General features: G+C 41.5%; 1 protein-coding gene across 6 annotated transcripts in view; it reads left to right on the top strand.

Annotated features, from left to right (window-relative positions):
- Nucleotides 1-27,661, top strand: part of PREX1 (phosphatidylinositol-3,4,5-trisphosphate dependent Rac exchange factor 1) — a 171,796-nt gene that overhangs the window by 52,852 nt on the left and 91,283 nt on the right. For all 6 annotated transcript variants that reach the window (XM_062589097.1, XM_062589099.1, XM_062589096.1 and 3 more), the window contains exons 2-3: nt 17,465-17,536; nt 21,676-21,798. In XM_062589097.1, coding sequence (XP_062445081.1) covers nt 17,465-17,536; nt 21,676-21,798 — 195 coding nt within the window. The remainder of the gene's footprint in view (nt 1-17,464; nt 17,537-21,675; nt 21,799-27,661) is intronic.

Here is a 27,661-nt window from a genome sequence, read left to right as displayed (position 1 = left end):
TTCTCATGCACACACCCACAGGGGTGATAGCCACAGGATGTTACAGTGAAATCCGTAAGCCTCTGTTGTTTACTTGGCAGACTAAAAGCAAGTGTACACAATAGTAGATTAGTGTAGCAAATTCTCCTGTATGTTTGGTACTGGCATGGTCAACCGTCCAGCTGCACTGGGCTATCCTGAGCTTTTAAGGGTGTATGTATAAAATCCAGTCAAGAGTAAGTATTGTAGCCCTGTCCTCACTTGGCTGTCTGCAGTGAGGCTGCAATTGCCCATTTGCATGAGCAGCAGTGTTGGCGCGTGGCAGAGGGCAGGAATGTGCAGAGGGAGAGTTCAGTTATAACTGCTTGTGGAACCACGCTCCCGTTTCTATCTGGTATTTCTTCTTTAATAGCTAGGCCAGTCATAGTAAGCTGTATTTAATAGTAAGCTGGAGGACAGTGTTTAATGGCAGCAGTGATCAAAACAGATTGAAACAGGAAGATGGGCTCTTTCCAGGTCTGGGAAGAACGATTCCCCTGAGCAAAGAGAGCAGGGAACTCAGCTTGGGCTGTTAGCAGAGAAGAAAGAGTTGCAGTCCCACTTTTACTTCCCCTCTGCTTATCCACCATCTGTGGTGAATTTAAACGTACTTTCTTACCTTGGTACATGGCTCAAAGGAAAAAATTTTTAATAAAAGATACTGTGTTGAGGTGATAGTTGATGGAGCATCTAGAGTTCTTTTCTTATACAGGGAGGCTGAAGCAAACCATCTAGAAAAGATACTGTCTTTCATTCAACTCTGAACTCTCAGAGTAATTTTTATAAAATGCTTATCCCCTAAAAGCCCTATTTTGGTATCATCCCCATTGTATTTTCTGTAGGGAATACCAGTCCTTTAAAAAGCCAGATAGGCAAAATGTGCATACGAAATTGTGTTTAGCTTTAAGTTGGCTTAGGCTGTTGTTGTGCTTAGGTATGAAAATTGGATGTTTTTTTCTGTGAACAGTCAGCTATTTAGACAGAGTAACTGTGTGGAAAAAACATCCACAAATGGAGCCTATTTCTTGCAATCCAGGACCTCACTCACACTTTATTTTGTATAAGTAAAATTGGTTACCGTTTTAATACAAAACTGAGTTAAAACAGGCATTTATTTAATTGGCGGAACTTAAAAGTCTAGCTTTATTTATGTAGGGAATTCCGAGCATCTGAATGGATGCACCACGAGTCATTGGCAACCTGAGACTGTTGCTTTTATTAAATTCTGGCGTATTTTTCCATTCTAAATATTTTATTACAAATAAAAACCCTGCTATGTGTGAGTGCTCAGTAACTGGCAATCAGCTGGGTTCACAGATGCAGTTAGGGCTCTTGCAAAGGCTAAATTCAATCCAGTGTGTAAACTCCATAGATGAAGTGTTAAATAAGTTATTTGCTTTGGCCCAACACAGGGCAGTGGGGGGACCTGGGCTTTGACAGCATGTTTAGGGGTTTGTTCTTTGAACTGGTAGAAATGGTTTAGTGGGGAATGTAGTGCCACAGTGTCTGAGGTGTCTGAAGATGCTGATAGACTTGGATGGAGATTCCCTGCCCTGACAGATGGGCTGAATGTCAGGAGTGTGAGCTCCAAAGGGATCTCCTTGTATGAATTTCTTAGCGAGGCAGGAGGTGCTACAATACAGCCCCTAATGAAAAGGAAGCTGAGGGGAAAAAATGGGAGAAGATGGAGGCCTGAATGAACGGACTGCAAATGCACCACTGGTGCGCTGGCACGAAGGCAGTGTGGTCAACGTCCTTGGTGCCAACGCCATTCTTAAGCCTGAATGGGGGACCAAAGGCACAAATAACCCTAACTCCAAATGTGCAGATGCTAAGTAGCTTACCTTGAAAACAGCTATTCCAGTGTTCAGAGGACTGCCCTGGTAATAGGGCCCTAAGCAGCTGCTCATCATACTTCCTGCAATGCAGTTTCACACAAGGAAGCAACCTGCAGCATTACTCAAAAAAGTGCAGGCTGCAGAAACATGAGCTGGATTGCATTCAGAAGGGTGTGGGAGGGGAGATCTTCTGTAGAATAAGCAGGGCCTGCTTTGCGTCTCACAACAGTGTAGAGCAGTTGTCTTGAGACGAAGGGAGCTCAAACTTTAGCTGTTTTTATTTAAAAACATCAAAATACTTTAAACAAACTGTTCTGATCACAAAGCTACTTTTAGAAAAATTAAAATGTTACTAACTCCTTTAAATTTTTTCATCTACTTGCACCAGAAAGCAAAAGGATACCAAAACTGCAATTTCAGCTCTGCTCTGGAACATACATAAATTAGAATCGCCACAGCTGGTGCATTTGCAATAAACCATGCCTAACAGCACAAAACATTTGACCTGTCAGTCCAAGATAGCTTCTGGTGAAGGTGACCTTCTAATATGGCCTATACATAGTCTGGAGCACTGTACACCCTCCTGAATACCAGAGGGCTACTGGTACGTCCTTGTGAACATTCAAAATAAGTCAGAGGCCATGGGAATGCCAGGGAGGGCACTCTGCTTGCTGGAACCATTTAGCTCAGGGTATGCTAGCAAGTTGCTCTCTCTCTCAACTTCCCCTTTATGTTTAAAATATAATGGTCTAATTCTTTGCTCTGATTCAGAGGAAGCTGGGGTTTGAGACTGTGTGATATGATTGTGTTCTGCAAGAACATGTGTGCAGAGAAGAAATGCCACAATGAGAGGGAGCTTGTCTTTAATCTGTCACAGAAAAAAAAAATGTACATTTAGGGGAACTATGAAAACCAGCTCTTTGGCTGGCTTGGGGCAGTAGGACAGGATATTTTTAGACTGTGCTCTTGTCTAGCTCTTTGACCTGGCAAAATGTCATAATTTTCCACTTGTCTGGGAAGGAATGGGGCAGGTTCCTGTTGAGTGGATACAGTGCAGAATTTAGACACTTAAAAGTTGGTGCTTTTTGAATAGCCCAGAGTTGGTGAAAGTGGGCAGGAATTCTGATGTGATTAAGCCTTCTTAGGATGTGTCTGAAGTGTTTTGTGGACAGAGATTACTTCTAGACTGCCTTGTGCTGGTGGGCTGCTGCTTCTGTAGAGCGTGTAGGGGTGCAGCCGTGTTTGAGAGAGAGAAAGAAAACCTCCAAGTCCATAAACTACACTGTCTGCCTCCAGGGAGATTTTTGGTTTGGTTAAAAATTTGGCATCATATTTCATAACTAACTGAGGATTTTCTCCTGCTTGTTTGTCCAGTTCAGTCTTTGCTGACTACTTTATTCCAGTGTAGGAAAGATGGATGGAAAACAGTATCCATCACCGTGAACAGCTGCGCTCAGATGGTGCACACTTTAAAGTGGTGCAGACATTGCTGGATTGGGCTCAGTTTGGAAAGCCAGCTCAGATCAGCTACTGTACTTTCAGCAAGCAACTTTTCATGAGCTGAACTGTTTGTTCCTGCTCAGGGCTAGTGATGAAAAATGTGCTGGTGAGGTTAGTTTTTCTAATTCCTCTTTTAAACCAAAATGTGAAAGAACACACTTTCTTTTTTTTCTCTCCCCCCCCTTTCTTTTTTTGGTGTGTGTGTGTGTGTAAATAACTGCGGATGTAACAGGGCAGATTTTGCAAGGTGCAGCTGCGTGTGCAGCCGGACTTTCTCTATGTGCAAGCATAAGCGAAGGTTGTGTGCGAGGGCTGGATGCTGCTGCATGCAAAGCAGCAGCTCGGAGGTTGCGTTCCTTTCTTTTCTGTGGTAGGAAGTATAAATGTGTCAGGTTTCTTGCAAAAGAAGCTTTAAATGAACAGCTTTTTTTGCCCAGTTAGATTTAGTCAAATTTTGAAGTATTTCCTGTCTGTGTTGCCCTGAAATGGAAATACCTCTCCTGAGCTGAAGTCGTGGCACAGCAGAAGCAAATACCAAAACTCCCTGGCTTTATGGAATCCAAAGTTGGGTGAAAAAGCCTGACTGCTTGGAGAGAACAGGCTCATCAAGTGCTAGCTCATTATTGCAAGTTCTTTTGCTGTACTTGCTTGGGGAGAGGTTGGTGATCAGACCAGACAGGGAATCACAAGTCTGCTCTGCACACTGACACTATGTGTTGCCTTGAATAAGCTGTGATGTTCTCTGCTCCTCTTCTTATGGTGGTAAGAGCAACTGTGTACTGGGATGGGAAGCATGCCACAGTGACTAGCAGTTTGCAAAGTAAATACTAAATAAATAAATAAATAAATAAAAGCCCAAAATCCTATAAACATCTCACTGAACATAAATTCTCTGTCTACCCTCTGACTTGGCCAGAATCGCTCCTCAAAAATATAGTTAACTCTTTCACTCTTATTTACAGTTTTATTCTTTAGTGAATTATGAAATTAGAATGCAGAGAAATGTTTACTGTGTAGTAAAAATACAGAAGAAGGTAGCCCTGTAAATAGATGTTTTATCTTTCCAAATGACGTATAGTGTGGCATAACCAGCAGTGTGTTTAAAGGCAGTAAATTGGCAGCCTCCCTTTGCTTTCACTGATTTCGGGGGTGCTGCATCACCCTGTCTCGTGGCCTTTGCTTGCAGGAGGTGAAAATTCAGATCAGTGTCTTTCTCGATGTTCATTTTTGTTTCCATCTACCTACAGAAGGTTAATCCTGTAGCCCACAACTAGACATGCCCGAACTCCTCGTTTTATGAGGTGGGAGAATTCATAGCAGGGAGCGCTTCGTGTGCAGTTCACGCCTTGCCAGTGGCCCAGGCTGCGTGAAGCACGTGATCCGCGGCACGCCGGTGAGAGAGGCAGAGCTGCGTGTTGTCCGCATGGTTTTCTCCTGGATTCCCTGAACAACAGCCCATCCGGCTTGTACCAGAAGAGGCTTGGGACAGGCCCAGTTCCCTCTATCTCCCTTCCCTTCCCCTCGAATGCCTAAATGCCGTCTGCGATTCTGCTCCTCCTTCAGCCTTTTTACCCAGTCACATATTTTTCCCATGCTCTGGAGTTCTTAGAAACCTTTCACAGGCCGTAGGGAAACGGCCGCCGTCCGGGGGCTCCGGCGGTGAGAATCCCCGCGCCGCGGGGCCTCCGTGGAGCTGGTGCCACCCGCGCGGAGGCCGTGCTCCCCCCGCCGCTCCGCAGGCCCCTCAGCAGATTTTGCCAGCCGGGACTTTCAGGCGCCAAAGGCCAGGTATGCTGACGGTTGTCTTCAGCACCTGAGCGCCGGTTGCTAGTTCTGAAGGAGCAAAAGTGCTGTGGGAGTTTGCAGCCTTTGCCCGGGGACCAGCACAGACCCGCTGCGGCTTGTAAGGAGCTGAGGGGAGCCCAGAGCAGGGCCTGCAGTTGCTGTGCAGGCAGATACTTCTAAACTAGAAATCTTAAATTTAAAGTCCCTTGACCCATTCCTGCACTGGTCTAGCATATCTGCGTGGAGGCTGTTAGATGCGGTGGTTGTTACTTGCTGCCTGAAATCTGGGGGCCAGAGCACGCACTGGATATCAGGACAGTTTCAGCAGGATTTGCAGCAATTTCAATTCCGGTTCTCATTGTGTGAATAAGGCACCTATAGATACCAGTGCTTCACATTTTACATCAGTTAAATAAATTAATCAGCTGAATAAATTAGTCTTTAGTTTTAATCAGCTAAAGACTAATTAAAAGGAAACTTCGAGTGTATAAATAGGTCCTAGTGAAATACTTCTAAGAACTTCTCTATGGTGAAATGTCTTATTTTGAGATCTTGTCTGATTCTTTTGTAGCTCTGAATTTTAGCAACCAAGAAGGTACAATTCTGTTCAGTCAACTTATAGTCAACTTGGGTCGTTTTAAACTTAAGAATCATGTTAGAAAACTGAAACTAATTTTCCGGTACTATGATGGAACGGTACCGCTGAGAAAACTGCAATGTGTGCACACCTGAAGGAGAAGCACCATTATCTATGCATTGTATATGCATTGAGGAGTTTGACCACAAAAGCTGATACAAACCCAGCCTTTTGGGTCAGTAAATCACAGTGCGGGGGAAACTGTCATTTCAGCTTATTAGCCACTTACATATGCAGGACAGACATCTCCTTAAGAAAATAACAGGGGCTCATAGAAGCAATTTCAATATTTAGATCCAATGTCTGATGCTAAACTGACTTCTGAGACTCTTTTAAGTACATATCAGCTGGACACGACAAAATGTTCCTAGTGAAATAGAAACCTGGGATTTTGTTACATGTTTGAAATGTAGATCAAGTTTGTGGGTCACCTGAGATCGTGATACTTGGGCCCAGAGTAGATTGCAACGTAATTTAGAGCAATTGTCAGTGAACCTGATGGCAGTAAGCTGAACTGCTCTGTTTCACTTAGCTCAGAGATTCAATCTAAGCTTGAAAATTTATATTATTCAATATTGTCACGTAGACTGAGTTGGCAGACTGAGGGCCAGGCTGTCAGATTAGTCTGCTCACATGCGGGTCAGTGAGGTTTCACGGGTTCGCACCTCTGCAGATTCTGGCAATTCTGTTTGCTTGTCCTTCCACTTGAAGGAAAATTACTAACTTTGATTTGATTCTGAAATGATCAACTTCTGACACACATAAAGAAATTGAGTATAAAGTAGAAAAAAACTCAACGTTTTTATTAGCTTTTTATCTATTCTCCGTGACCTTTACCTACTGAGGTAAGAACCACTCACTAAAAAAAGCATGAAAGAGAGAATAATCCTTCTGATCTCTCAGCTCTTTATCTTGTGGCAGAAGCTTGAAACATTAACAGAAGAAATTTGAAGTTTTGATAGAAATTCCATTTAACATCTGGACTTTAGTGTCTTTGGGACCATTTGATGTTCCTGGTCACTCTGATGCTTTTATCTTCCTTTTGAAAATACAGTAGCTGTGTAGAGCCTGAAACATGATTAAATATTTCTTGATGCTGGTAGGATTTTTGTAGCTGGAGACATCAGTGGTCTAGAACTGGCTGCAGTCTGCAGGCTTATTTCAGTTATGGTGAATAGTAAATAATATCGGTCAAATCCTTAGGCTTTATCTAGTGTTTACTGGGCCCTTACTCCTACAGCAAATGTCTGTTAAAATGAGCACAAAAGGCTGAGCACACACTACGCCTGTCAGGACTTGGTCCTCTGCATAAGAGGAACAAAATAAAACACAGTATTCAAACAGAAGATCATTTTGCAGAGTTCCATGATGCGGTAAGAAGAAAGTCATCTTGTGATTGTAGAACAGGAAGGCAGGCATGAAGAGACCAAGTAAAGGGAGAATTTTCCAAGGGCTTAAGTGAGTTAGGCACATGTTTTTCTTAAGATTCCTTTGAAAATCCAAACAAGTTTGTTTTTTGATGATTTTAAGAACAGGCCAGAGTAGTACAGGAATAGATATTCACAGAAGAGCTTGCTCAGGTTGTGGGACTGCTGCAAAGAAGTTTTGTTGTTGTTGTTGTTGTTTTTTAAACAATATACCTATAGTAGTGAGATTATTTGAAGCAGTTTAGAGGTAGCATTGGAGGAGAGGGAGAGTATGAAGGGTAAAGAGAGACAAGATACAGGAGATGCGAGGAAATGAGTTCTGAGGGATTTGAAAAACGAAAAAGGTAGCTTTTGTTGGACCCTGAAAAGAATTGAGAGCTTCAGGCTCCCATTTGCCTGAGGATGCAAATATTAGTGACCAGAAGGGAGGAGGGGGTAGCAGAGGTCAGTCCAATGGTACAAAAGAGACACTGGGCCCCTTTGCAGCACCAGCCTCTCTTTCACTTCACAAAAAGGTTTTTGTAATTCAAATGAAAACAAACCCTCCTTAAGAAAGGGATCTCTCTTTGGAGTGAGAAACAGGGCAACATATTTCACTCTCACTTCCCTTTGGTTTCACCTTCCTTCATCTTCAATGCATGAATGAATTTGATCTGACCTCTTTTGTTGTTGCAGAATTCTAGTGTAAACGTCAGTATGCTGGAAATAGAGATGCAGTCTGGGATCCTTTTGGAGCTTCCTTTTGTAAATTATTTTCTCGGGGAAGTGCTAGTAGATCTGTTCATTTGTGATGAATCCCAGAATACTATCATGCTGAGAATTTCTGGGCACATTAATTTTGCAGGTATCAACTTGCAGTGCCTCCATGTGCCTACGTATTCATGCTGAGAGACACTGGTTCACTTCTAGAAATGATTCAGTTGCACACTTTGCCTTGCAATTTTGTATTTGCGGACGCTGGGAGATTGGTGCTGGCAGGGAAGGTAGTCAGCAATAGAGTGCAGTGGTGGAAGTCGTTTCCTGTAACTTGGTCCATCTGAAAGTCAGGTGTCTAATCTAAACTTGTCATCCAGGATATCTCTTGACGGAAAGAGACGGGCATTTCCAGAGGGTAATTCAGCCTCCCTTCCTTAGACATCTTTCTAGAGTGCAATGATTCATCCTGTGAAGTTGCCTGTCCATTGCTGCCAGTTGCAGAGGGAGCCTGCATCACTGACTCAGGCTGGGCTTTAACTTTTAGATGGGTGCAATTAGATGACACAGGGGCTTGTTGACACAAACCATCCTGTGGTGGACCCTGGTCGGGAGAGTCAAAGATAAGTAAAAAGCAACCGGAAGGTGTGACTCCGTAGCAGCCCTGAAAATCCCAGTGCTGTGCAATACTAGTGTTCTGCAACTGTTGTTCACTAACTTTGTTATACACAATGTAACGCTCAATGGCAAGACAGGTTTAAGATACCTCAGCCACTCATGGTAGTAACTGTGTGGGCCTTAAAGTACAAAACTTGTTAAGGATAAATCAGTTTGATTTTGGGGAATATCTCAGGCATATAGTTTACATAAATAGTGGCCATTTCTCTGATCTCATATATAAAGAAATAGTCCAGTTTGTTTATTCGAGCACTTTATTCCTACGCTTCCATGATTTTAAACAGCTGAGTTTCTGAATGCTTCTTCATATTTCATTTGGTATTTATCAGGATTTATCATATGTCAGACTAAGAAGTGAGGGGGAAGAGGTTTCAAATTGCCAGAATCTGTGCTTAATTCATGTTTATTAAGTTGTCAATATTAGTGGAGGTTTTGTGGTATGTATAGGTAAATTTATTGCTTATGTATCTATAGTTTTAAAAGATATCTCAACAGTATGCTTCAGATAAGAAGATCTCTCCCCTGTGTTACATATGGATTTTTGTAACTGAAGCTGCATTTGTTTTCTGGTGATCTTTGCAGTTGCACCTGTAATCTACCTTTTTGAAAATATTTGTGCAGTCTTTTGTAAGAGAAGATGATTCCTGCTATAACATCCGTGCTCTCTTATGTGAAGTAGTGAAATGCCTATCACAGAGGACAGGTGATCATTATGATTATTTCACCTCATTTCATGTCTAATACAGCCGAAGATTATGCAAGGGTTGTAACCTTTGGAAAAGAAGTGTCATTTTGAAAACTGCACGGTGGAGTTAACTTGACATTCTGCTCTGCAATAGGCAGGGGTGCAAGCCCACAGCTCTGCCTGCCTGAACCATTGCAGAGAATATGTTTGATATTCCATCATATACATGACTTCCATTCTGTTTTCTTATTTTGGTTAGTTAATAGTTTAGTTCCTCTTCAGGGGACAGATCAAAAAATAAATATGTGCCAATAAGCTTTGAGGCTTTAAAGCCAATCTGATAGACAGGAAGCCTGAAATTAGGGCAATAAAAGATATTTCTAATGCTATTTCCTCTTAATAAACACCTCTGCCTACCAGGCAAGTCCCTGTTCAGCTGTTTGCTGATGAATTAATTTGGCTGTAGATCTGAGCTCCTTTTTGCAGAGTTGCTCTTCCTCCCAGCTGTGGTTTTTTATTGTTTCAGAAGGATCTAAACAAAAATGTTCTTCATATGTGAAATACTCTGTGCAGGAATTTCACTATAATGCACTCATCTGATACCTAAGGTATTTTCTTTCTTCACCAGAAAATGATGATTTAGAACATGTTTTTATAGAAATCTTAATATAGTAGCCAGTAATTGAGCAATGAGTAAATACTGGATTGCCAGGTTATAGTATGACACACAGTAATATATTTTTGTAGGTAGCGGAGTCACTTCAATCTTGCATCATTTTGCATATGTAATATTAGTAACATGAAAGAAGTTACTTCTGATTTACACAAATCTAATTCAAATTATACCAGTGAAAATCTGAACCACACAGTATTCTTCACATGTATGCTAGTTTTTGAACTAATTGTCTGAATTTACACAAGAATGACTCCATGCACCCCTCGCATTCAGCTTCCTCTAGGACAAACGGACCTCAGTAGCTTTAGGTTCCTAGTGTGCAGTACTGCAGGACACTCTTGGAACAACAGGGTTGAAGTAGGTCCTATTGAGACTGAAAGGACTTGGTTCCCAATTGATTAGTAACCCGAAGCATTCAAGGAAATGCATTCAGGTAGTTACAGTATGATTAAAAGGAAATACCAAAAGACCTGTTTTTTTTTTTTTTTGTTTTGTTTTTTGTTTTTTTTTTTCCACAGAAATTCACACTTAGTTGTTATGAATAAAGAAAAAATTTGCAACGGGACTTTCTGGTGTGAATAGGCTGGGGGAGTCATTGTGGCGTTATTTTGAGATTACTGTATTGTCTTCCAGACCTCAGTGCAGGTGAGAACTGCAGTATGTAGGATGCAGGATATTCATGTTTCCTGTCATTTGTCTAGAGCTTTAGGTTATAAATTGCTTATCTGATAGAAAGCAAAAGAACATGATCCTGCTGGTGAAGTCCACAGCTAACAATTGAGTAGCGCGAACAAGGATACACCTGCTCCTAAAACTCAAACTTCAGCAAATGTTCGTTTCAAACCATCCAAATATTTCAGTAGAGCCATGTTCCCACAGGACTTTACAGCAGCTTTGTTGAAGACAATTGAGTTTTTTGGTATAAAACTGACCCTGCAACAGAGCCAAAAGTATATCTGATATCCACATTTAATGGCAGCATTCATTTGAGCGATGAGAAAAAGAAAGTGAAATTATCCTTTGAGATTCTTGTTCATATCCTTATGACAGGCCCTGGACTGTCAGAGCTGGACTAAGACATAACTATTTTGCTGTAGCTGCATGGTGAAGATGCTAGTGATGAAGTCAAAGGAGGAAATGCATTGGTCACCAAACCTCTTCATTTTTTTACCCCGAGCACATTCTCTTTTGCTTCTGGAATCAGAACTGCCATGTGTCTGCACTTGCAAAGAGCCCGGAACAGTTGCTTGCACAAGCGTAAAGCAATCTGCTCATTTCAGTAGTGAAAATACTAGGCTCGTCCAGGTCTCTGACTTATTTTGATTCAGTGCTAATTACTGACAAGGTTAACAAAATTCATGTCTCTCTCAAGGCCCATATGAAATTTCAGTCACCTGTTCAGAAAACAATTTTCGCAGGATTGTGCTTGCAGATATCACTTCTTTGGATACAGTAATGGTGTCCGTTTCTGTTCTCCCTTTCGTTTCCCTTTGGGTTGTGCTCAGTTTGCCTGCCTTGCTGTTTAATCAGAAATCTCTTGCTATTTCTGAACATTTGAGGAAGTATCTGCCTTAGGCAGATTTGTATTTTGAGAAGGGATGTTAGCATGTCTCTTTGTCTGAGCCTCTGCTCCGTCATTTTATTTACAGTTACTCTGCCCTGTATTTGCAAGTGTTCATTCATTCTTCTTCTCATTCGCGCTAATCTTAGGTTTGGTAAATTATATGTGTTTCAGTATGATAAGATAGTTTACTCATGAAGTTTTGTGCTGTCTGCTTATATATTTTATGATTCTTTTCAATGCAAAGAGAGCTAGTTTGCTAGATGTTAACTTAGCCCTGAACATGGTTATAAGAATTACTTGTCTGGAAGTATTGCTGGTGGTATTATGCTTCAAAAGTAGTTCTAACTGCAGATGCAGTTTTAACAAGCTTTCTTCGTGGTTTGTGGTGAGAGAGAGAGAGCTTTCCTTCCTCTGATGAAATGGCATATGAAGTTGCCTGCCTTTGTAGATACATTGATTTGTAGTAGGCGCTGACCTATTTGATATGTGTCTGTTGTTGAAAGAGATCTGGTCTTATTTCTGCAGAAATTCCTCCACTGGTTATCTAACAGTGCACATAATTCATTATTATGTTGTCTTATTACTAGACCCTTCCTCCATCTTCATCATTTAGCTGAATCTTAATGACTTGAGCATATCATATAAAGAAGGTACCATTAACCACTGGACTCTAGTTATTATACTGGGGACATAGACATGAGAAAGTTGAGATATTCTTTGAAGTAGGATCAGAAGGATGATCTGGAAATGTTAGGATCTGATTTGAGTTTTCTGGATCTAGTATTTAAAGCTGTAAGAAGATGCTTCTTGCTTTATTTTTTTCCATATGCCTGTAAAACAGTGATATTGGAAATCAGAGGCCATTTGGTACACAGTTTCTCTTCCCCCAGACATTTAACACACTAAGAAATAACGCAGCTCTTGTAATTACCACTTTGTACTAGCAGCTTCCATGACGGTGAAAGGGGAAGGCTGTGACTGTCTTTCTCATCTCTTTTGAAAGATCCACGTTTACTCCCTAGGGTGCCTTTTACAGATGCCACTAAGAAAAAAGTAGACATTCTTCACAGGGGGACCCATAAGGAATGGGAAGGGTTTCTAGATCTTAAGTTACATTCTCACCATGGAGAAAAACAAATATTTCCCAGGTGTTAGAAAACTCATAACTAAATGCTAAGGTACATTTTCCTCCACAGTTGTTAAAGCTATCACTGCCCCATCTCAGTATTTGCCATATGTTACTTAACTTATGCTAGAGAGAAGGTGGTAAAAACACTAATTTTCCTAACAAATTTAAAGCTACAAGTCAAAGTTCAGCAAGGGCCATTTGAAATGCAATTGAGAGAAATCCCAGTTGATTCAGTCTGTTGCATGTGAGAACAACTCTGACTAGTAGATTCTCTCCTTAAACCAAATGTTTCAGGCAGTTGTGCTTCAGAGGTCCATAATTCAAAGCAACAAGGTTTCGTTGTGACACTGGATTGTAAACATGGTAGACTGAAGAACATTAAAAAAAATGCATAAAAAAAAGCCATTAAAAATACTTAGTGGTAATATGAACTTTTGTACCTGAACTTCATTCTAGATTTGTCTGTGTTTGTCTTGGTCTTTGCTGGAGGGAAATGGCTGTTTTTCCAGGCATTATATATGTATATATACACTTACCCAGTATGACATGGTGCAGAAAGGAAGCATTTCAATCCATTCACTTGCATTTGTTATAGATTTGCTTGAATCCTGCAAGGCATTTGTACCATAAGATAAACCATAAACTGTGTTTATGCATGACATGAGGAGCATCAGACATAGCCTGCTGAGTTTGGAAGTGGCAGACCTCTAGGGTAAGAAGTCACAGTGCACAAATAAATATTATGTTGATGCAGCAGCAGAATTTTAAACAAAAATCCTCTGCAGGCTGTTTTCCTAATGATTAGCATGCACGTGTGGAAGATGAGACCTTTACAGGCCTTTGCTGGGAGAAGGAAAATTATCAATCTGGTTTTCCATTTCTTTCCGTACGTTGTGTTGTCTCAGTGCCGTGACCCGTCTTTGCTCGGGACCCGTGAGGTCTGCCAGTCATTCTCCCTTTTCTGACAGTAGTCCCCTCTTCAGCTTGGGTTGCTCAGAGACCTGGTGTGGCCCAGCGTGAGCACAGGAAAACACGAAGAATGGCAAGAGAGCAATGGCAAGATGGGATAAGAAGAGAAGGTGGCAGATTTTTATCTGCTATCTTTTTCATCTGTCAGGTTTTTGTGAATTTTTTGACCTTGCAGCAGTCCTGACAAATGTCCAACAAGAAGATATGAGGGAGCAGAATCTTCTTTTGCTGCCTGTTCATCTCTCTCCTAGCTCTTTAACAGAATGACTTTCCCATCTAATGTGTGATTGCTGCTATAGTATATTCTATATCATAAGCTGCTGCCCTTCCTTGAATCTCTGATAGTTTGAAAGTGTGGGAAACTTGCAGCATGTCACACAAGAGAGTTGTACTTTTGATTGCAGAGGATAAATGCTCACGATCATCCTGCTGTATCCTAGAAATGATTTTCACAGGCCTGCAGCAGCTGCCAAGAAAGCTGACCTCTGCGCTTCCCCATCTTGCCCTTGAGGATCGCGAGTTGGGTTTTGCAGAGATCAGAGGTGTTGTAGATGAAGAGAGTTATATTGATAAAGATGGTCCTGGAAGTTACTCATGGAAAGTGGCAGGGATCGGACCCACTTGAATTCATACATAGAGTTACGAGGATGGAGCAGGCGGAGAGAGCAGACAACAGCGTTCATCACTGAAACTTTTAGATAGCCAGAAGAGCCCCCACCCCTTCAAATGCATCTTCTTTAATAAGAAGGCACTCTAGAATATAAATGAAATATGGACATGACATTTTCTAAAATGCTTCTTTCTCTCTACTTTCATAGTCTTTCTCATTCCAAGGCCCAAATACTCATCTGATTTTTCCAGATAAATCAGTTGATCTGCTTCTGCAGCTATGCTTCCCAAGGAGGGCGACATGCTGCTCGTGTTATGGGTATTTAAATCTGTGTCATCAGGTGAGTAGAGAGATGATATTGGTACAGATAAGCCTGGAGCCTGATAAAACTGGTAACACAAAAATTTGTGCTTGAGAAGTTTGGGAAATGCTGACCTAAATCTGTGAACCATATCTCTGGGAAAAGGGCTGCTCTTTCCAAGCTAGGAGAAGGTTGGAAGGAAAGTGGTGTTGTCATGTGAACAAGGCATGCAACATTAGCTCTCTGAGCTGCTGTTTAATAACTTGTATCATGCTTTCTGATTTGAATGACTGTGTTGCCAAAGATTCTGTTTGCAGAGGAGAAGGTATTGAAAACTCATAACAAACAGTTCTGCATCCAGTAAGTTTAGATTTTTTGGAAAGTTGACTGCTAAATTTCTAGGACGAAAATCTCTCGTCACTGTCTTGTTTTACTATTACTGGAGAGATTGTTGTTCGTGTACCTCAGGACAAATCAGAGGATGTGAGAGACTTGCAAACTATTTACAAAGTTGACTCTCTTGTTTCCACTTAGGTCTTTCATCCCTTTTATTCTCTCCTTGTTTCTCTGCCTCTCTCTGTTTCTCTATTTGATTTTTCTCTCTCCTTCTCTCCCTTTTTCAGGCACACATTAAATGATCTTCTCAGACAAGCATCACAGAAAAGCTGGTTTTTAAATTAGCACAGACTCTGCTTTTTTATTGACTAGCCTGTAACAGCTAATGTGATTTGCATTTCTGTTTACCAGTTTTCTATTATTAGACCCAACATACTGGGACTAATATGCAGGTAAATATTAGTCACCAGTGGAGCTGCTAATTGTGTGGATTAATTAATCATTCCGATTGGATTTGTTGTCTCCAAACAGAGATGTGATTAAAGCAAGGAAAAGTCTCTGCTTGGCTTATCTGCTTAGAACAAGTGACTTTTGGTGTGCTACTTCGTATAAATCAGGTGCCTGATTATTAATGCTCAGATATCACACCCAGTGCTCAAGTGGGAGGGCAACAACTATTCCTGTCAGTCCTGCTGCCATTAATCAAATCATGCTGAACGCTTCATCTCAGACTGTTCCCTGACTGTTGCCAAGGTGCTGGGCAGTACATTAACATTGCAGCAGTTCTTGGCCAGATTACTGGCAAGGTAGACTGGCTGCTGCTTTAAAAAATGGCTCTTCTGCCACTGGCAAACCCGTCCTGCTCTTTTAAAGGAGTAGTCCTGTAAAGGAGGGCTTTTCAGATTTGTCAGACTTCTCTTCAGGATTTTTCAGACTTCTCAGTGCGCACAACCTGCTCCAAGTTCTCCGTATCTAGCTGGAGTCTAGCCAGGATCCCCTTCCTGTTCAGCAGTACAAGCGCAGCGACGTGGTTATAGTCCTTGAAATTTGTTCACAAAACGCAGGTTGAGCATCCAGGACCCAGAACGGATGCAGGGTCTGTGGTCTCAGTAAGTCAGCTCGTTAGTGGTGCCTGGCCTTTAACGTCCGCGTGGCTGCCGAGTGCCGGCGAGCCATGGCTGGGCCCGCGGGGGGCGATGCCCCTCTCCGTGCTGCAGGTCGGCGAGAGGGACCCGTTCAGTGACCTCCGACGACGCGCTGGAGGCAGAGGCCTGCCGGAAGCCCCCGGTTTGGCTCAGTGGCCTTGCTTCCCCCCGTACTGCAAGCTGCCGCCGGTCCCAACAGAGCGGGGGGCGAGGGGGGAAGCTGTGTGCATCGTGTCAGCTGGACATGGCTGCAGAATGCTTCAGCTTCTAAAAGCCTTTCATTATCAGGCTGTAACAAAGCTGCTTTGTACCATAAATACAAAGAAATAACCCGCTTCCCCTCTCTGTCTCAGGTGGATAAGAAAAGTTCCTTTCTTCCTTGTTCACAGTACTCTCTGGGGCTCGACCCTTTGTGTGGGAGGCAAGTTAGAAACCGCTAACACGGACAGAGAGGAAAACCCTCTCCCCTGCCTGCATGGGTCATGCAGCGTATCGCGGCCAGCTCTGTCCTCACCGGCCTCCCTTCAGCCTCCCCTGCGGGTACCTGTGTCTCTCTTTGCTGATGCCTGGGGAGGGCCTCGCTTCAGAAGAGCCTTTTAGCCAGTGGGGCTACTGCAGGGAGAGTGGAGGTAGCAATCCCATAGTGGGCTTTGCTAAATCCTTCGCGCCGATCTCTGCGTTGTGGCTCTGCTTGGTGCAAATGCAGGCAGTTCCCCACTTCCAGGAGCCGGAATCAGGCTTTAAAGGCTGGTATTCGAGTCACTGTCTATTTGTGTGTGGCCTGGAGCTTTTCACTGATTTGTCATTTAAAGCCAAACTTCTCCAGTTCTAAGGGAAGGCGAAACCCAGCCTAGGTGAAAGGTCCCAGCGTTGTTTTGCCTGAGTTTGTAGACAAATGAAACACAGCGAACAGGATGGTGTGTCCCAGGCGCTGCCTAGAGATTTCCATTTCTCTCCCCCAAGCACTGAGTCTGTTGAACTTGTCCATAACCCTAGCCCATAGCTCTGACGTGCCTCGGCTCCAGCAGCATGAATGTCCTTTTGTTGCTCTTTGCAGTCTTTTTTTTGCTGACATACATCTTGATGTGCGTCAGGCACTCTGCTTCCCCAAGTCCTAACAGCTGCCTCTTAGAGAGAGGGGAAACCTTCAAGGGAATAAACAAACAGATCCTCTCTGTGGTCTACTGGTAGTAACAGATAATTAAGTCTAAGAAAGTTCAGCAGAGCTTCTAAGGGAAGACATTTATCGCCAGGCAAAACCTAACAATGTCCTTTGTGTTACAAAGTGAGTGCAGCCGGGAGACTCGGGAGACTCGGAGCCACCGTGGTGATTTGGTGCATGTTTACATTCTTTTGGTCTTAAAGGTAATCAGCCACACTGTGACTGGGTGTTGATGGGAAGCCAGAGGGTATAAAGGAGGGAAATCAAACTGTATCAAGCAATTTGAACATAATCTTTTTTTTTCCCTGCAGGCATTTCTTCACCGAATCCGCCAGAATGCTGTGGACAAAGCTGAGAAGCACATAACAGAGGAGAATGTTAAGGTATTTCTTCCATTATCCTGATTTTTTTGGCAGGCAAAAGGATATGGAATGAAAGGCTAGGTTGAGGGATATAGAAATCAAATGTCCTCAGGTCATATTGACACTTATTAAACTGGTTCCCTAAAGAAAAGATCATGTCATCAGTTTATCAGCCTGTTTGCCCATTTGTATACCTGTCATCTTCCTGCAATTTTTCATCCCACTAATTTCAGTAAAATTTGATAACAGTGTAGTGTTGTCAGAGATACTAAATTTTGGCAAGATTTGTGAAGAACGATGATGGATAGAGGACAGAGACTTTTCAGTGCCTTTACTGAAGGAAAGGCAAGGAATGCAAGTTTTGCTTGGCAGCATCCAGTAAGCCAATTTGCATCTGCTCCTTTACTGCCTATGGTCACAGGATTACTTGTTATTGTTTTATTTTCATAAACATTTTACAAATGACTCTGCTTTTAGTAATTTCATGTAAACTGTCTTTCTACACATATGCATGTGAAACTTCATGGCCAGTGGGATAGGATGTAGTTTGTTTGTTGTTAGGGGCTTGCTTACTGGGCTTATATTTAATCCTACACATCCTAAATCAGCGGAGACTTTGCCCTTTACATTAATGGGAACAGGGCCCAGCAGTAAGAGGTATGTCACACCAGCAGTACTACGGTTGGCGTGTTTCCCAAAGATAGGTTCCTCTGTTCTATGTACTCAATTACGTGAATGTATAGAGATTCTACTATACTGCTACTCATTCTGCGGGCTAGTGATGCTGTAGTATTGCATGACTGACATCTGAAGGGGGTGGCAGCAAGCAGGTGTGCAAACGGTTTGGTAGCTTTGTGGAGCTAAGCCTCTCTGTCTTCAAACTTGGAAGTCCCTTTTCACAGGAACCTTCCATCTACGGTCTGAGTTCAGAGATGTATGAGAGAGAAGTAGACAAGAGCACGACTGAGACTACCGCTGGTGGCAGAGTAAAGTAGGAATTTAGATCCATGGCCGAAATGCCCATACAACTTGCTTGTCCTGCCCAGAAGTGCCGCTGTTACTTGAGATGTGTTACAATGTTGAATGCGTAGCATTAGTGATAGTGGATCCTGTATGCAGAAAAGTGTGCAAAAAATATGTTCCAGGTGAGAAATGAACCTACGCAACCCTTTGCTGACTTGATGAATAGCTAAGAATGTTGATGAAAGTTATTAATTCTATTATTATTCATGTATCATCAAAATGAGTATTTATTATGACTGCCATGTAATCAGATTCATTACCCACAAAGCCCATGCAGAGGAGTCCTTATTTTCTCTGCTGATTAAATGTATTTATATTTGAAGGTCCATCACATTTCCCTGGGGAAGAACCCCTTTCTTTTTCTGTCATTCTTGAAGTGCCTGGAGGGGGGGCCTTTGAGAGTCTATTATGAGGCCTCATTAATTCTTACTATTACAATACCCAGCTTTCAATAGCAGAGCTTCTCTTTCTTGGTAAAGGACCTGCCTTATTGCTGGTTGATATAGAATCACAAAGGCGCAGTTTTCTTGACCAGAGGCAATGTTATCTTCCCCCTCCACCCCAATCTCATTGTCTTTCCTGTAGCCAAGAGGAGTTTTTTCTTTGTTTCCCGTTGCCAAATCTTGCTGATAGAGACAGAGCAAGTGGTCTTGTGCTGGGACTTCTGGTAACTCTGGCTGCTAATGTTATTTATCTTGAGTCACTAGTGAGCTGTGAGGTTGGTTGACAGCGGCAAAGATGGTTGAGGAGGATGTATAAAAGGTTTGGCAGCTTATGTAAAGAAAAGCCTGTCTTTTCCTCCCTCCTTCATGCAGTGGAAATGTCTAGAGGAAAATCCAGGGTATTCTGGCAGTCACTCCCTCTAAGCAAAAATAAAAACTGCTTTTTAGGATAATCTGGGATAATACTTTCGGTGTTAGTCCTGCAGGTTTCTCCTGAAGCTGGCACTAAGCACTGGAGATTTCTATAAATCTTGGCCACTATGTCCTGTTCCAGAATGGCCACATTGAGTCTTATGCCAGGCCCAGTTTCTTTAAGTACTCCAGTGACTAACAGTTATCCCAGCTGATGCAGCAGTATCATCAAAGACTTCTTTACAGGTTATTTATTTTCCATATGGCAATAGCTCTGTTGATATGTTAGTATTACACTACATTCACAGCAGGGCACTACTGTCAGTTTACTGATCCAGCAGAGTGAAGGCAGTACAACTTGAGCGAGGAGACAAGCTGCCAGGTGTAAATTCTCCAAGTATGACGCTTCAAAATGGTAACTGTTTATCAGATACAGAAGCAAATGCAATCAAGGTGTCTCTGCCTTCTTGATTTTCAAATAACTCTTGTTATTTATGAATTCTGCTGCAAACAGAGCTGTGCTGACCGTCACAGAATATACTGGATTACACAGATATTCATTGGATCCAAAAAATGCCCCCCCCCCCCAAGACTGCCCCAAGACTGCTTCTGATGGACAAAGTCAGCCCTAACAGATGCTTTCTTTTTCCTTGTTAATCTCCTTCTGGCACAGCTTCTGGCAAAGCCATGCAGATAGAGACTAATGTATCACCACCTCAGCTGCAGCCATGCAATGGAACCATGGAACGTTCTGCTAGAATTCGCACTGGAAATTTTCCTTTCTTTGGAGGACTGAAGAAGCTATTCAGAGACCATCAGTGCAAACTCAGTGTGTTGGAATCATTAATTTATTCAGAGCCAGAAAAGAGCTATGAGACACAAGTATGCATTAACAGTGGTGCAGACTGCCGTATCCCAGTGTTCCTGAAGTGAGAGGGGAGCAAATACAAGGATACAACTTGCTGTGCTCTGTATGTACAGCAAGCTTGCAGGAGGAGTCCAAGGGAAATACCTTCTCCATCCTTCATAGCACAAGGAATAGAGATGAATCTGCCTGTATGCAGAGGAAGACCGCTTGAGTCCCTAATCTTGCCTACCCCTGCAAAATTAGAGAGAAAGTGGTTTTAAACCAGGAATCATTTCTGTCTTTAATGATCAGACTTAATTTACAGATTATTGTTTTCCTGAATTGCCATATCACCATCTACCAGACTGAATCAGTGTCACATCTTGTGAATAAATTTCCCACATAAAGTTGTAAAGCTTACTGTCACTATAAGGTGCCATGGGAAGTGTTAGAAGATCTTAGACTTGTTCACTTCCCCCATCACTTCCCAGTGCTGAGAAGCTGACAGCTGATTCCGTGAGGCTACAGGCCTTGGGGTTCAGAGGAACGTCACCCACTCAGCGGGCAAGAGCTGGGAGGCAGCTTCCAATGCCAAAAGTGGTTTGGCCAGGATTTAGTCTCCATGTATTAGGACTCGTCTGCCCTGTGCAGATAGCATCCCATCTCCTATGCGTATAATTCATGCTTTCTCTTCATATTTCATGTGATGATGATTAAAGCTATTAAAGCTTGTGTGTTGATAGCAGCTCTCACCCTTGCAGTTTACTCCCCTTAGCCATGTATCTCCACATCTCTAGGGATCATTTAGCAGTGAGATTACACCATTTCCTTCTAGGGACCTGGCTCCTGTATGTATGCCTTTTACAGCCATTGACATCAGTAATATGGAGCTCTAAGTAAAATGCTTCTCTTATGGTTTGAAAGCATTTTACATGATTCTGAACTCATGTCAATGTAATGCTAGATCATGCATAGCAGAGATTTGGTTTCTCATTTGCAGGTACCTTTGCGTGTAATATCTTCAAATCCCTTTCTTCCACAAAGTGATTTGCCTTTTGTGGGAAGGAAAGGCGACTGACTTCTTGCTTCTTTTGGCCGCAAAGTGAGTTTGGTCCTTGTGATTCCATTTACCTGGTTTGTCTCGTAGGAAACCTTTTCTAGAATTGACAGAGGCTGCTGCTCACATTCATCCTGCTTAGGAACCTGGAAAGTACACCTTCATTTACAGCAGGAACTTCAGTGTAGGAGGAAGGGAATGCGGCATGTATTGTATCATTCGTTCCCTATCAGACACTGATCAATTCTTACACGGTTGCTATCTGTGCTTTAGATCCCCTTCTGGCAAGTCTAGGGCCACAATATTTTGGTACTTCTACTTTAATATATCTGAGGGTGTTTTGGTAACATCTAACACTAGATTTTTCTTTATATTTCAGATCTTATTTTCTAACATTGAAGATATTCTTGGCGTTCACAAGGAGTTCCTGGCTGCCCTGGAATTTTGTTTACAACCAGAACCTCAGTCTCAGCATGAACTGGGAAATGTTTTCTTGAAATTTGTAAGTACAATGACTTAACGCTATCTGAAAATGCAGTTTCCTGTCATAAACTCCCATGCCCCTTAGCTAGTCCTAATCTCTAAGTTTTGTAGTGGTACCATGACAATGTGTGCTTGTATGAAAGTTCTAAGTAGGGTGGGAAAAACCTTGTGAATGAGGTTAGAACAATGGAAACCACATCAAACCCAGCTAAACAACGAGTTATTTTTAGAAACTCTTCCTTTTCCCATTGAATATTTTTTCCCTTTCTTTCTCACCCAGCTGATCACATTTTATTGCTGAGTATTGTCTGCTTTGTCCAGCTGCTTCAAAAAGCAGCACAATTTTGAGTAAGTGAGTATTTTTTGGTGTGTTTTAGTGTCTGAAAAGTTGAAACTCGTGAAGGTCAGAACTCAAAGCTAAGGACAACATATCACCTACAGTAGTTAGAATCTGTGCACATCTTTATCCTTTGGTAAATGAAAAGTAATGCAAGATGGCTTATCTTGCATATGCTGAAATACAGCAGAAGTTAACGCATAGCCAGTTACCATGGAATAAATAAAGTATTTGACTTCTGTGGTTCAACAATACAGAAAATTAGCTTTTGGACTCATAATACTGACTCAAGAATGTCAGAGTTACAAAATGCAAGGTAGTATTGTAGTACAAATTCACTCTACGAGTTCCAAGTTGTTCTAAACATTTTGACAGGTTACATCCGTGTCGTCTGACTTTATGCCAGATAGCTGTATTATCTATTCTCCTACAGCTTATGTGAAGGAATACAGTTTCATAAATAAAGTGTTCTGTTAATTTATCCATAATACGATCATCCATAATTCATCCATAATATGATCAACCTGATCCAGTCAGATTTGTACTGCTTGATGATACAGTAAAGTACAGACCTGTGTCATGGAATTATGGCTTATGTTTCTACTATTTCTTCTCTCACAGGAATTTGTTTCTTCTACTACGAAATTCTCCCTCTAGTAGTTTATTTTAACTTGGCCTGATTTTCAATCATGTGTGCACCATCCTATGACTAATTTATACATAAGGCATACTGATTGTGTATGCAAAATCATTTATTGCATACACCTAGTTACAAGCGGGGTTCATTTAAATGCAAAGTTACCTGATTTACATATATAAGAAATGTGACCTTGCACATTTTTTAACACACAGCTGCCCTCCTGAGATGTTTGAAAATTAGGAAGCATCTACATAATAGCATGTCTTCAAATTCTTATTAACTACATTCAGCCCCAGCCCAAATTCCCATCAAAAATATCTTCTATCACAATATTAAATAATAATCCATACTTTCACAGTTCATTGAGTTTGAGTGGGCAGCAATTATACAGCCATTGATTACTCATAAAGCTTTAACAACTACCTCACTTTGTACAGTTTTTATTTATACTGTGGTAATTATTAAAATAGTAGAAGAATGTGTTGCATTGAGACAATGCCCAGAAATTGTATCAGGTATGAGGACTGTTAGCTGCTGAAAAACATACTGATTAACTTGATTAAAGCCTTGAAACCCCACTAAAATCATTGTCTGCCTACCAACAGGATACACTCTGCTAACATATTAGTGCTTGTTAACTGAGGATGTCAGAATGGGATTCATCTTGAGTGATACTGTGAAACTGTCTCCTGTGTTTCAGAGTAGCACTGACTGATCAGAAATGTTATCATCCTACCATTTGACTGAATTCATACCTGGTATATAATTCCTCTGTCACTGGTAGTATTTTTTTGTATATACATATAGCATTTTGTACCTTTGTTACTGAAAAATTTAATAGTTATTTAATTGAATATTCCCTATTTATTAAACAGGCAAAAATACAGGCGTTATGAAACTAATGTGTAAGCAATGAGTGCTGATGAGAACTTTTCTTCTGATAGAGGCTAGACAGAGATTAGCTCATGGTACGGTCTTGGTGTGCATTGCAAATAATGTATACATGAACCATTTCATGATACCCTAGGGAAAAGACCTACATCTTACACAGAAGGAAGTCAGACACTTTTCAGTTCAGAATGCATAGAAAAGGATAGTCTCATCCATAATTACCTTAAGGATGTGTAGAAACAACATTGAGAGCATTGTGACCCCTCAGGTCTGAGTTGGGAAGAGTCAACAAAAGGATAGCAAAAGAGAGAGAAATTGTCTGTCTTTGTATGCAGATTGTCTGGATTTGGGAAGACAAGCTGCACTACAGAAACCTGGGAGTGAGGGAGGTGGGATTTGTGCCTTCTCACATTGTAGACTTCCCTAGTGAATCTCTAGCAAGTGACAGGGAGATGCCGGTGGCAACTGCAGTGCAGAGTGAGTCATAGTTCCTCTCTGCTCCAGCTTCCAAAGCTGTATTTCCCTAATTGGGTCTGCTCTGATTAAGCTGAGGTATTCATAAGAAAACTGTGCCTCAGAAATGGTCATTATTCCTAGAGGTGTTTCCATGGTGCTTTCTGAAACCATTTTTTTGAAACGGTGAGCAGTATTTTGCTGCAAGAAGCCCTTGGAGCACACTTGAGGCTTCTTCGAGAAAAAGCTAGCCGTTGTCTTCCAGTGATGCCGTCATGCAGCTTGACTGATGAGCTTTTTCTAGAGTGTGTGTTGTTATCCAGTTTACCAGGGAAAAACATATTTTGTTTGTTTTTTCATTGATTCATTCAAGATTTTGTGAATGTGAAGTAATAATACCCTGCATTGTTTTCCATTATCATCAAATCACAGTGTGTCCTCAGGGGAGCTTGCAGTGAGGAAGTCGGATGAGGCCTGTGAATTTTGAATGCATCCATGTGCCTTCTACTATGATCACCTGGCAAGGTCATTCTTAGTCCTGATTATGAGCCCTACTTCCCTGTCAGCAGACAGATGTTAGCACAGGTGTTCTTTTCCAGAACCTAGATGTTAAAAATGCTCGTAAATTTGAAGAATAACTTGAGAATCCTTGAGGCAGTTTTTTCCAGATACTGAGTTTCTTAGTGATGCATGTTTTCTCTAATTTTCTGTGTGTCACATATCTCCAATAGAGATCCTCCATCTGGAGTTCCACCAGACTGCAGCATCCTATTCATGAGACCTTGGCGTCTTAGATTTCCTTTAATCCACACAGGCCTAAGTCTGACTCCTCACGTTTAACCGTGGCCTAGAATAGCCTCATTCAACATCAACAATCCACCCATCCTCAGAAACAGGACACCACTTTTAGTTGTTACAAACCTTCAGGACCACAGATGATCCATTCATAATAATGCTAAGATATCCTCTCCTAGATCTCCTATTCACAAGGATTCAAATTTTGGGTAATGGCTGAAGCAAAAAAGCAGATTTTGTAAGGGTTCCAAAAGAGCAAACGTTTTTCACTTCAACTAGTGTACATTGACTTTTTTGAAAGATTTTAACAGGTGATGAATTGTTTAATTACCTTGCTGTGATAATAAGATGTGAAAAGTTCTTTTGCTTTAGAAGATGGACCTTGTTTACCCTACTGCACTCTATTTGATCAGATGATCATCACAAGTTCATTTGCCTGATACTACAGGCTCGGAATTTCTTCTGAAGTTGTTCAGTACGACCATGAAAGACTGTAAAAAACACATATAAACCTTCATTCAAAATCAAATCTGCTGTCTGAGACAAATGGCATGAAGAACAAACATTGATCATCAAAGAGAACATATGTGCTAAACTTAGAACCATAACACCTCATCAACAGAAAATTATGAGCAGGCCATGAAAATCTAAGACTGTCTGCAGAACAGAAAGGCAGAGAATTGACTGATGCTAAACTTTTTATTTTTTATTGCCATATTGCCAGAACTGACTCATGTTGGGTGGAAGCAGCACAGGAAATCTGCATGCATATTCTGGGATCACAGTGAGCTACCTGCTGATGGTGATGAAAGTTCAAAAGACTAAGCAAAAAAAGTCTGAGTCAGCAAGAGGTGTGTCTGCCTCCACATAACTGGTAATCTGAAAAATAGAACAGAATGCAAGAGTTTACATGGGAGTTGAAGTTTTCCGTTATTTTTCTGGACTTCTCTCAGTTGAGGGAATAGGACTTTCAGTTAGTGTTACAACAGTTTGGCACCACGTAACCAGGCAACATCTACAAAACTATTTTTATGATATTGCCTTTGCAGCTTATTTGCTTTAGCTTCCATTCTGCCTGGGATCAGCATAAATAAAGCTAACTGTGCTGGGGCTCTAGGCAGGATCCTTAACAGCGACAGACAGACAGGCTGTTGTTGGAAATGAACTGTATATCATACACGTGTCATTTTCCATCCAGACAGGGCAGTGAACCAGGTCTCATCATCTTTTTGAACTCTCTTCAGTTTGAATTACGTGCATTAACATTCATTCACGTGTCCCACTGGGTTTGAATGTAATCAGGTAATTCCATTTCAGGTTTGAGCCAAGTCCATATCAGTTAAATAAGCATCTCAATTAACCAGGAATCAAACAATTTAATTTCTTATCAAAGTCCTTCCTCTCACTGTGCCCAAGACGGACGTTCTAAGGTCAAGTACCAGAAGCATGACTATAAATAAATAAATAAATAATGATAATGTGGTGGAGATACAGGTGCTGGGATCCCACTGAAGCTTTGAAACGCATCGCAAATATTGGTAGGCTCCTAAGTTGGGACTGACTTATGCTTACATTTAATACAGAGAGCAGGTATAAGTCTTTTGGTGACCTAGTAGCTAGAAGTTCTTTTGAGGGAAATGTAGTGGGGTTGGGGGGGGGGGTTGTGTGTGTGTGTGTGTGTGTGTGTGTGTGTGTGTGTGTGTTCTCATTTTTAGGAGCAATGTTGCATAAATGATCAATTTTACTGTTTATTTAAAATCATCAGAAACCTTGCTTTGCTCGGAGTGAAATCTGTTTTGTTTGGTTTTAACAGAGGTAAAATTGGTTTCATCCTGTTTTGAAACAAGAAAATGTCATACCCTATTAAAAATACATCCAAACAAAATAGTTAAAATTTTCTGAATGTCTTGTATGCTTTTTTTTTAGTTAAAACTATTTTCAAACCTGTACTAACCTGTAGGCAGTTCTCATGGACCCAAAATACCATAATTGGTTAAAAAAAAACCCCAAAAGAATAAAAAAACTTTAAACAATAACTTATTCTCCCAAACTAAGAACAGTAAAAACTTATTTATGTCACCCATGTCAGAAGGTCTTGCTGTGTATCCAGCAGATTTGCTGAGTAAGACGGTGCCATTTTTATGTGGCCACATCTCTGACGATAATTTCACTTTAATGTCCAGTAACTGTAGGTTCAGAATTCCTGGGCTTAACATCTGTAATTATGTAACCAATAATTTCCTCACCAGGGGAGGGGAGAGTCTAGGACTGAATGTCACTCAGAGAGGAAATTAAACACTTCAGACACCAAATAATTTAAAGCATAGTTCTCGTATTTGTGGGTCTCATGCATGAAGGACAGCTGGAAAAGACGTGATGAAAGCATTCTGGTGTGTGTATAATTACTATACTGACTTGAGTTTAGCAAAGGGATTTTGTTGTGATCTAAATATAACCTCCCCAAACTCGAAGTACTCAGAGCTGCAGTCAGAAACCTAGGCAGTGACATTTTGTGTGCATTGATGTAACGCATGGGGTTGTGCTAATGGTTGCTGTTTTTAGTTTCAAGCATGCTGCTTGTGTGCATCCAGGGAGCTGAAGAAAGGTGAGAGGAGAGAACGTAGGAGAAACTCATGTACCTGGCTTCTCATTCTGTAACTTTGCATTTTAAGGACAGAAACAATCCTATGCCTCTCAATTGCTTCTTTCCTATCATGCTATGAACCCATCGCTGCTTTTTCCGCAGCTGGTGGTCAGAAGCATTAA

This window comes from Rhea pennata, chromosome 16, assembly GCF_028389875.1.
Source record: "Rhea pennata isolate bPtePen1 chromosome 16, bPtePen1.pri, whole genome shotgun sequence".
NCBI lineage: Eukaryota > Metazoa > Chordata > Aves > Rheiformes > Rheidae > Rhea > Rhea pennata.
Note: the sequence above shows the minus strand (reverse complement) of the source record. Positions and strands in the feature narration are given on the sequence as shown.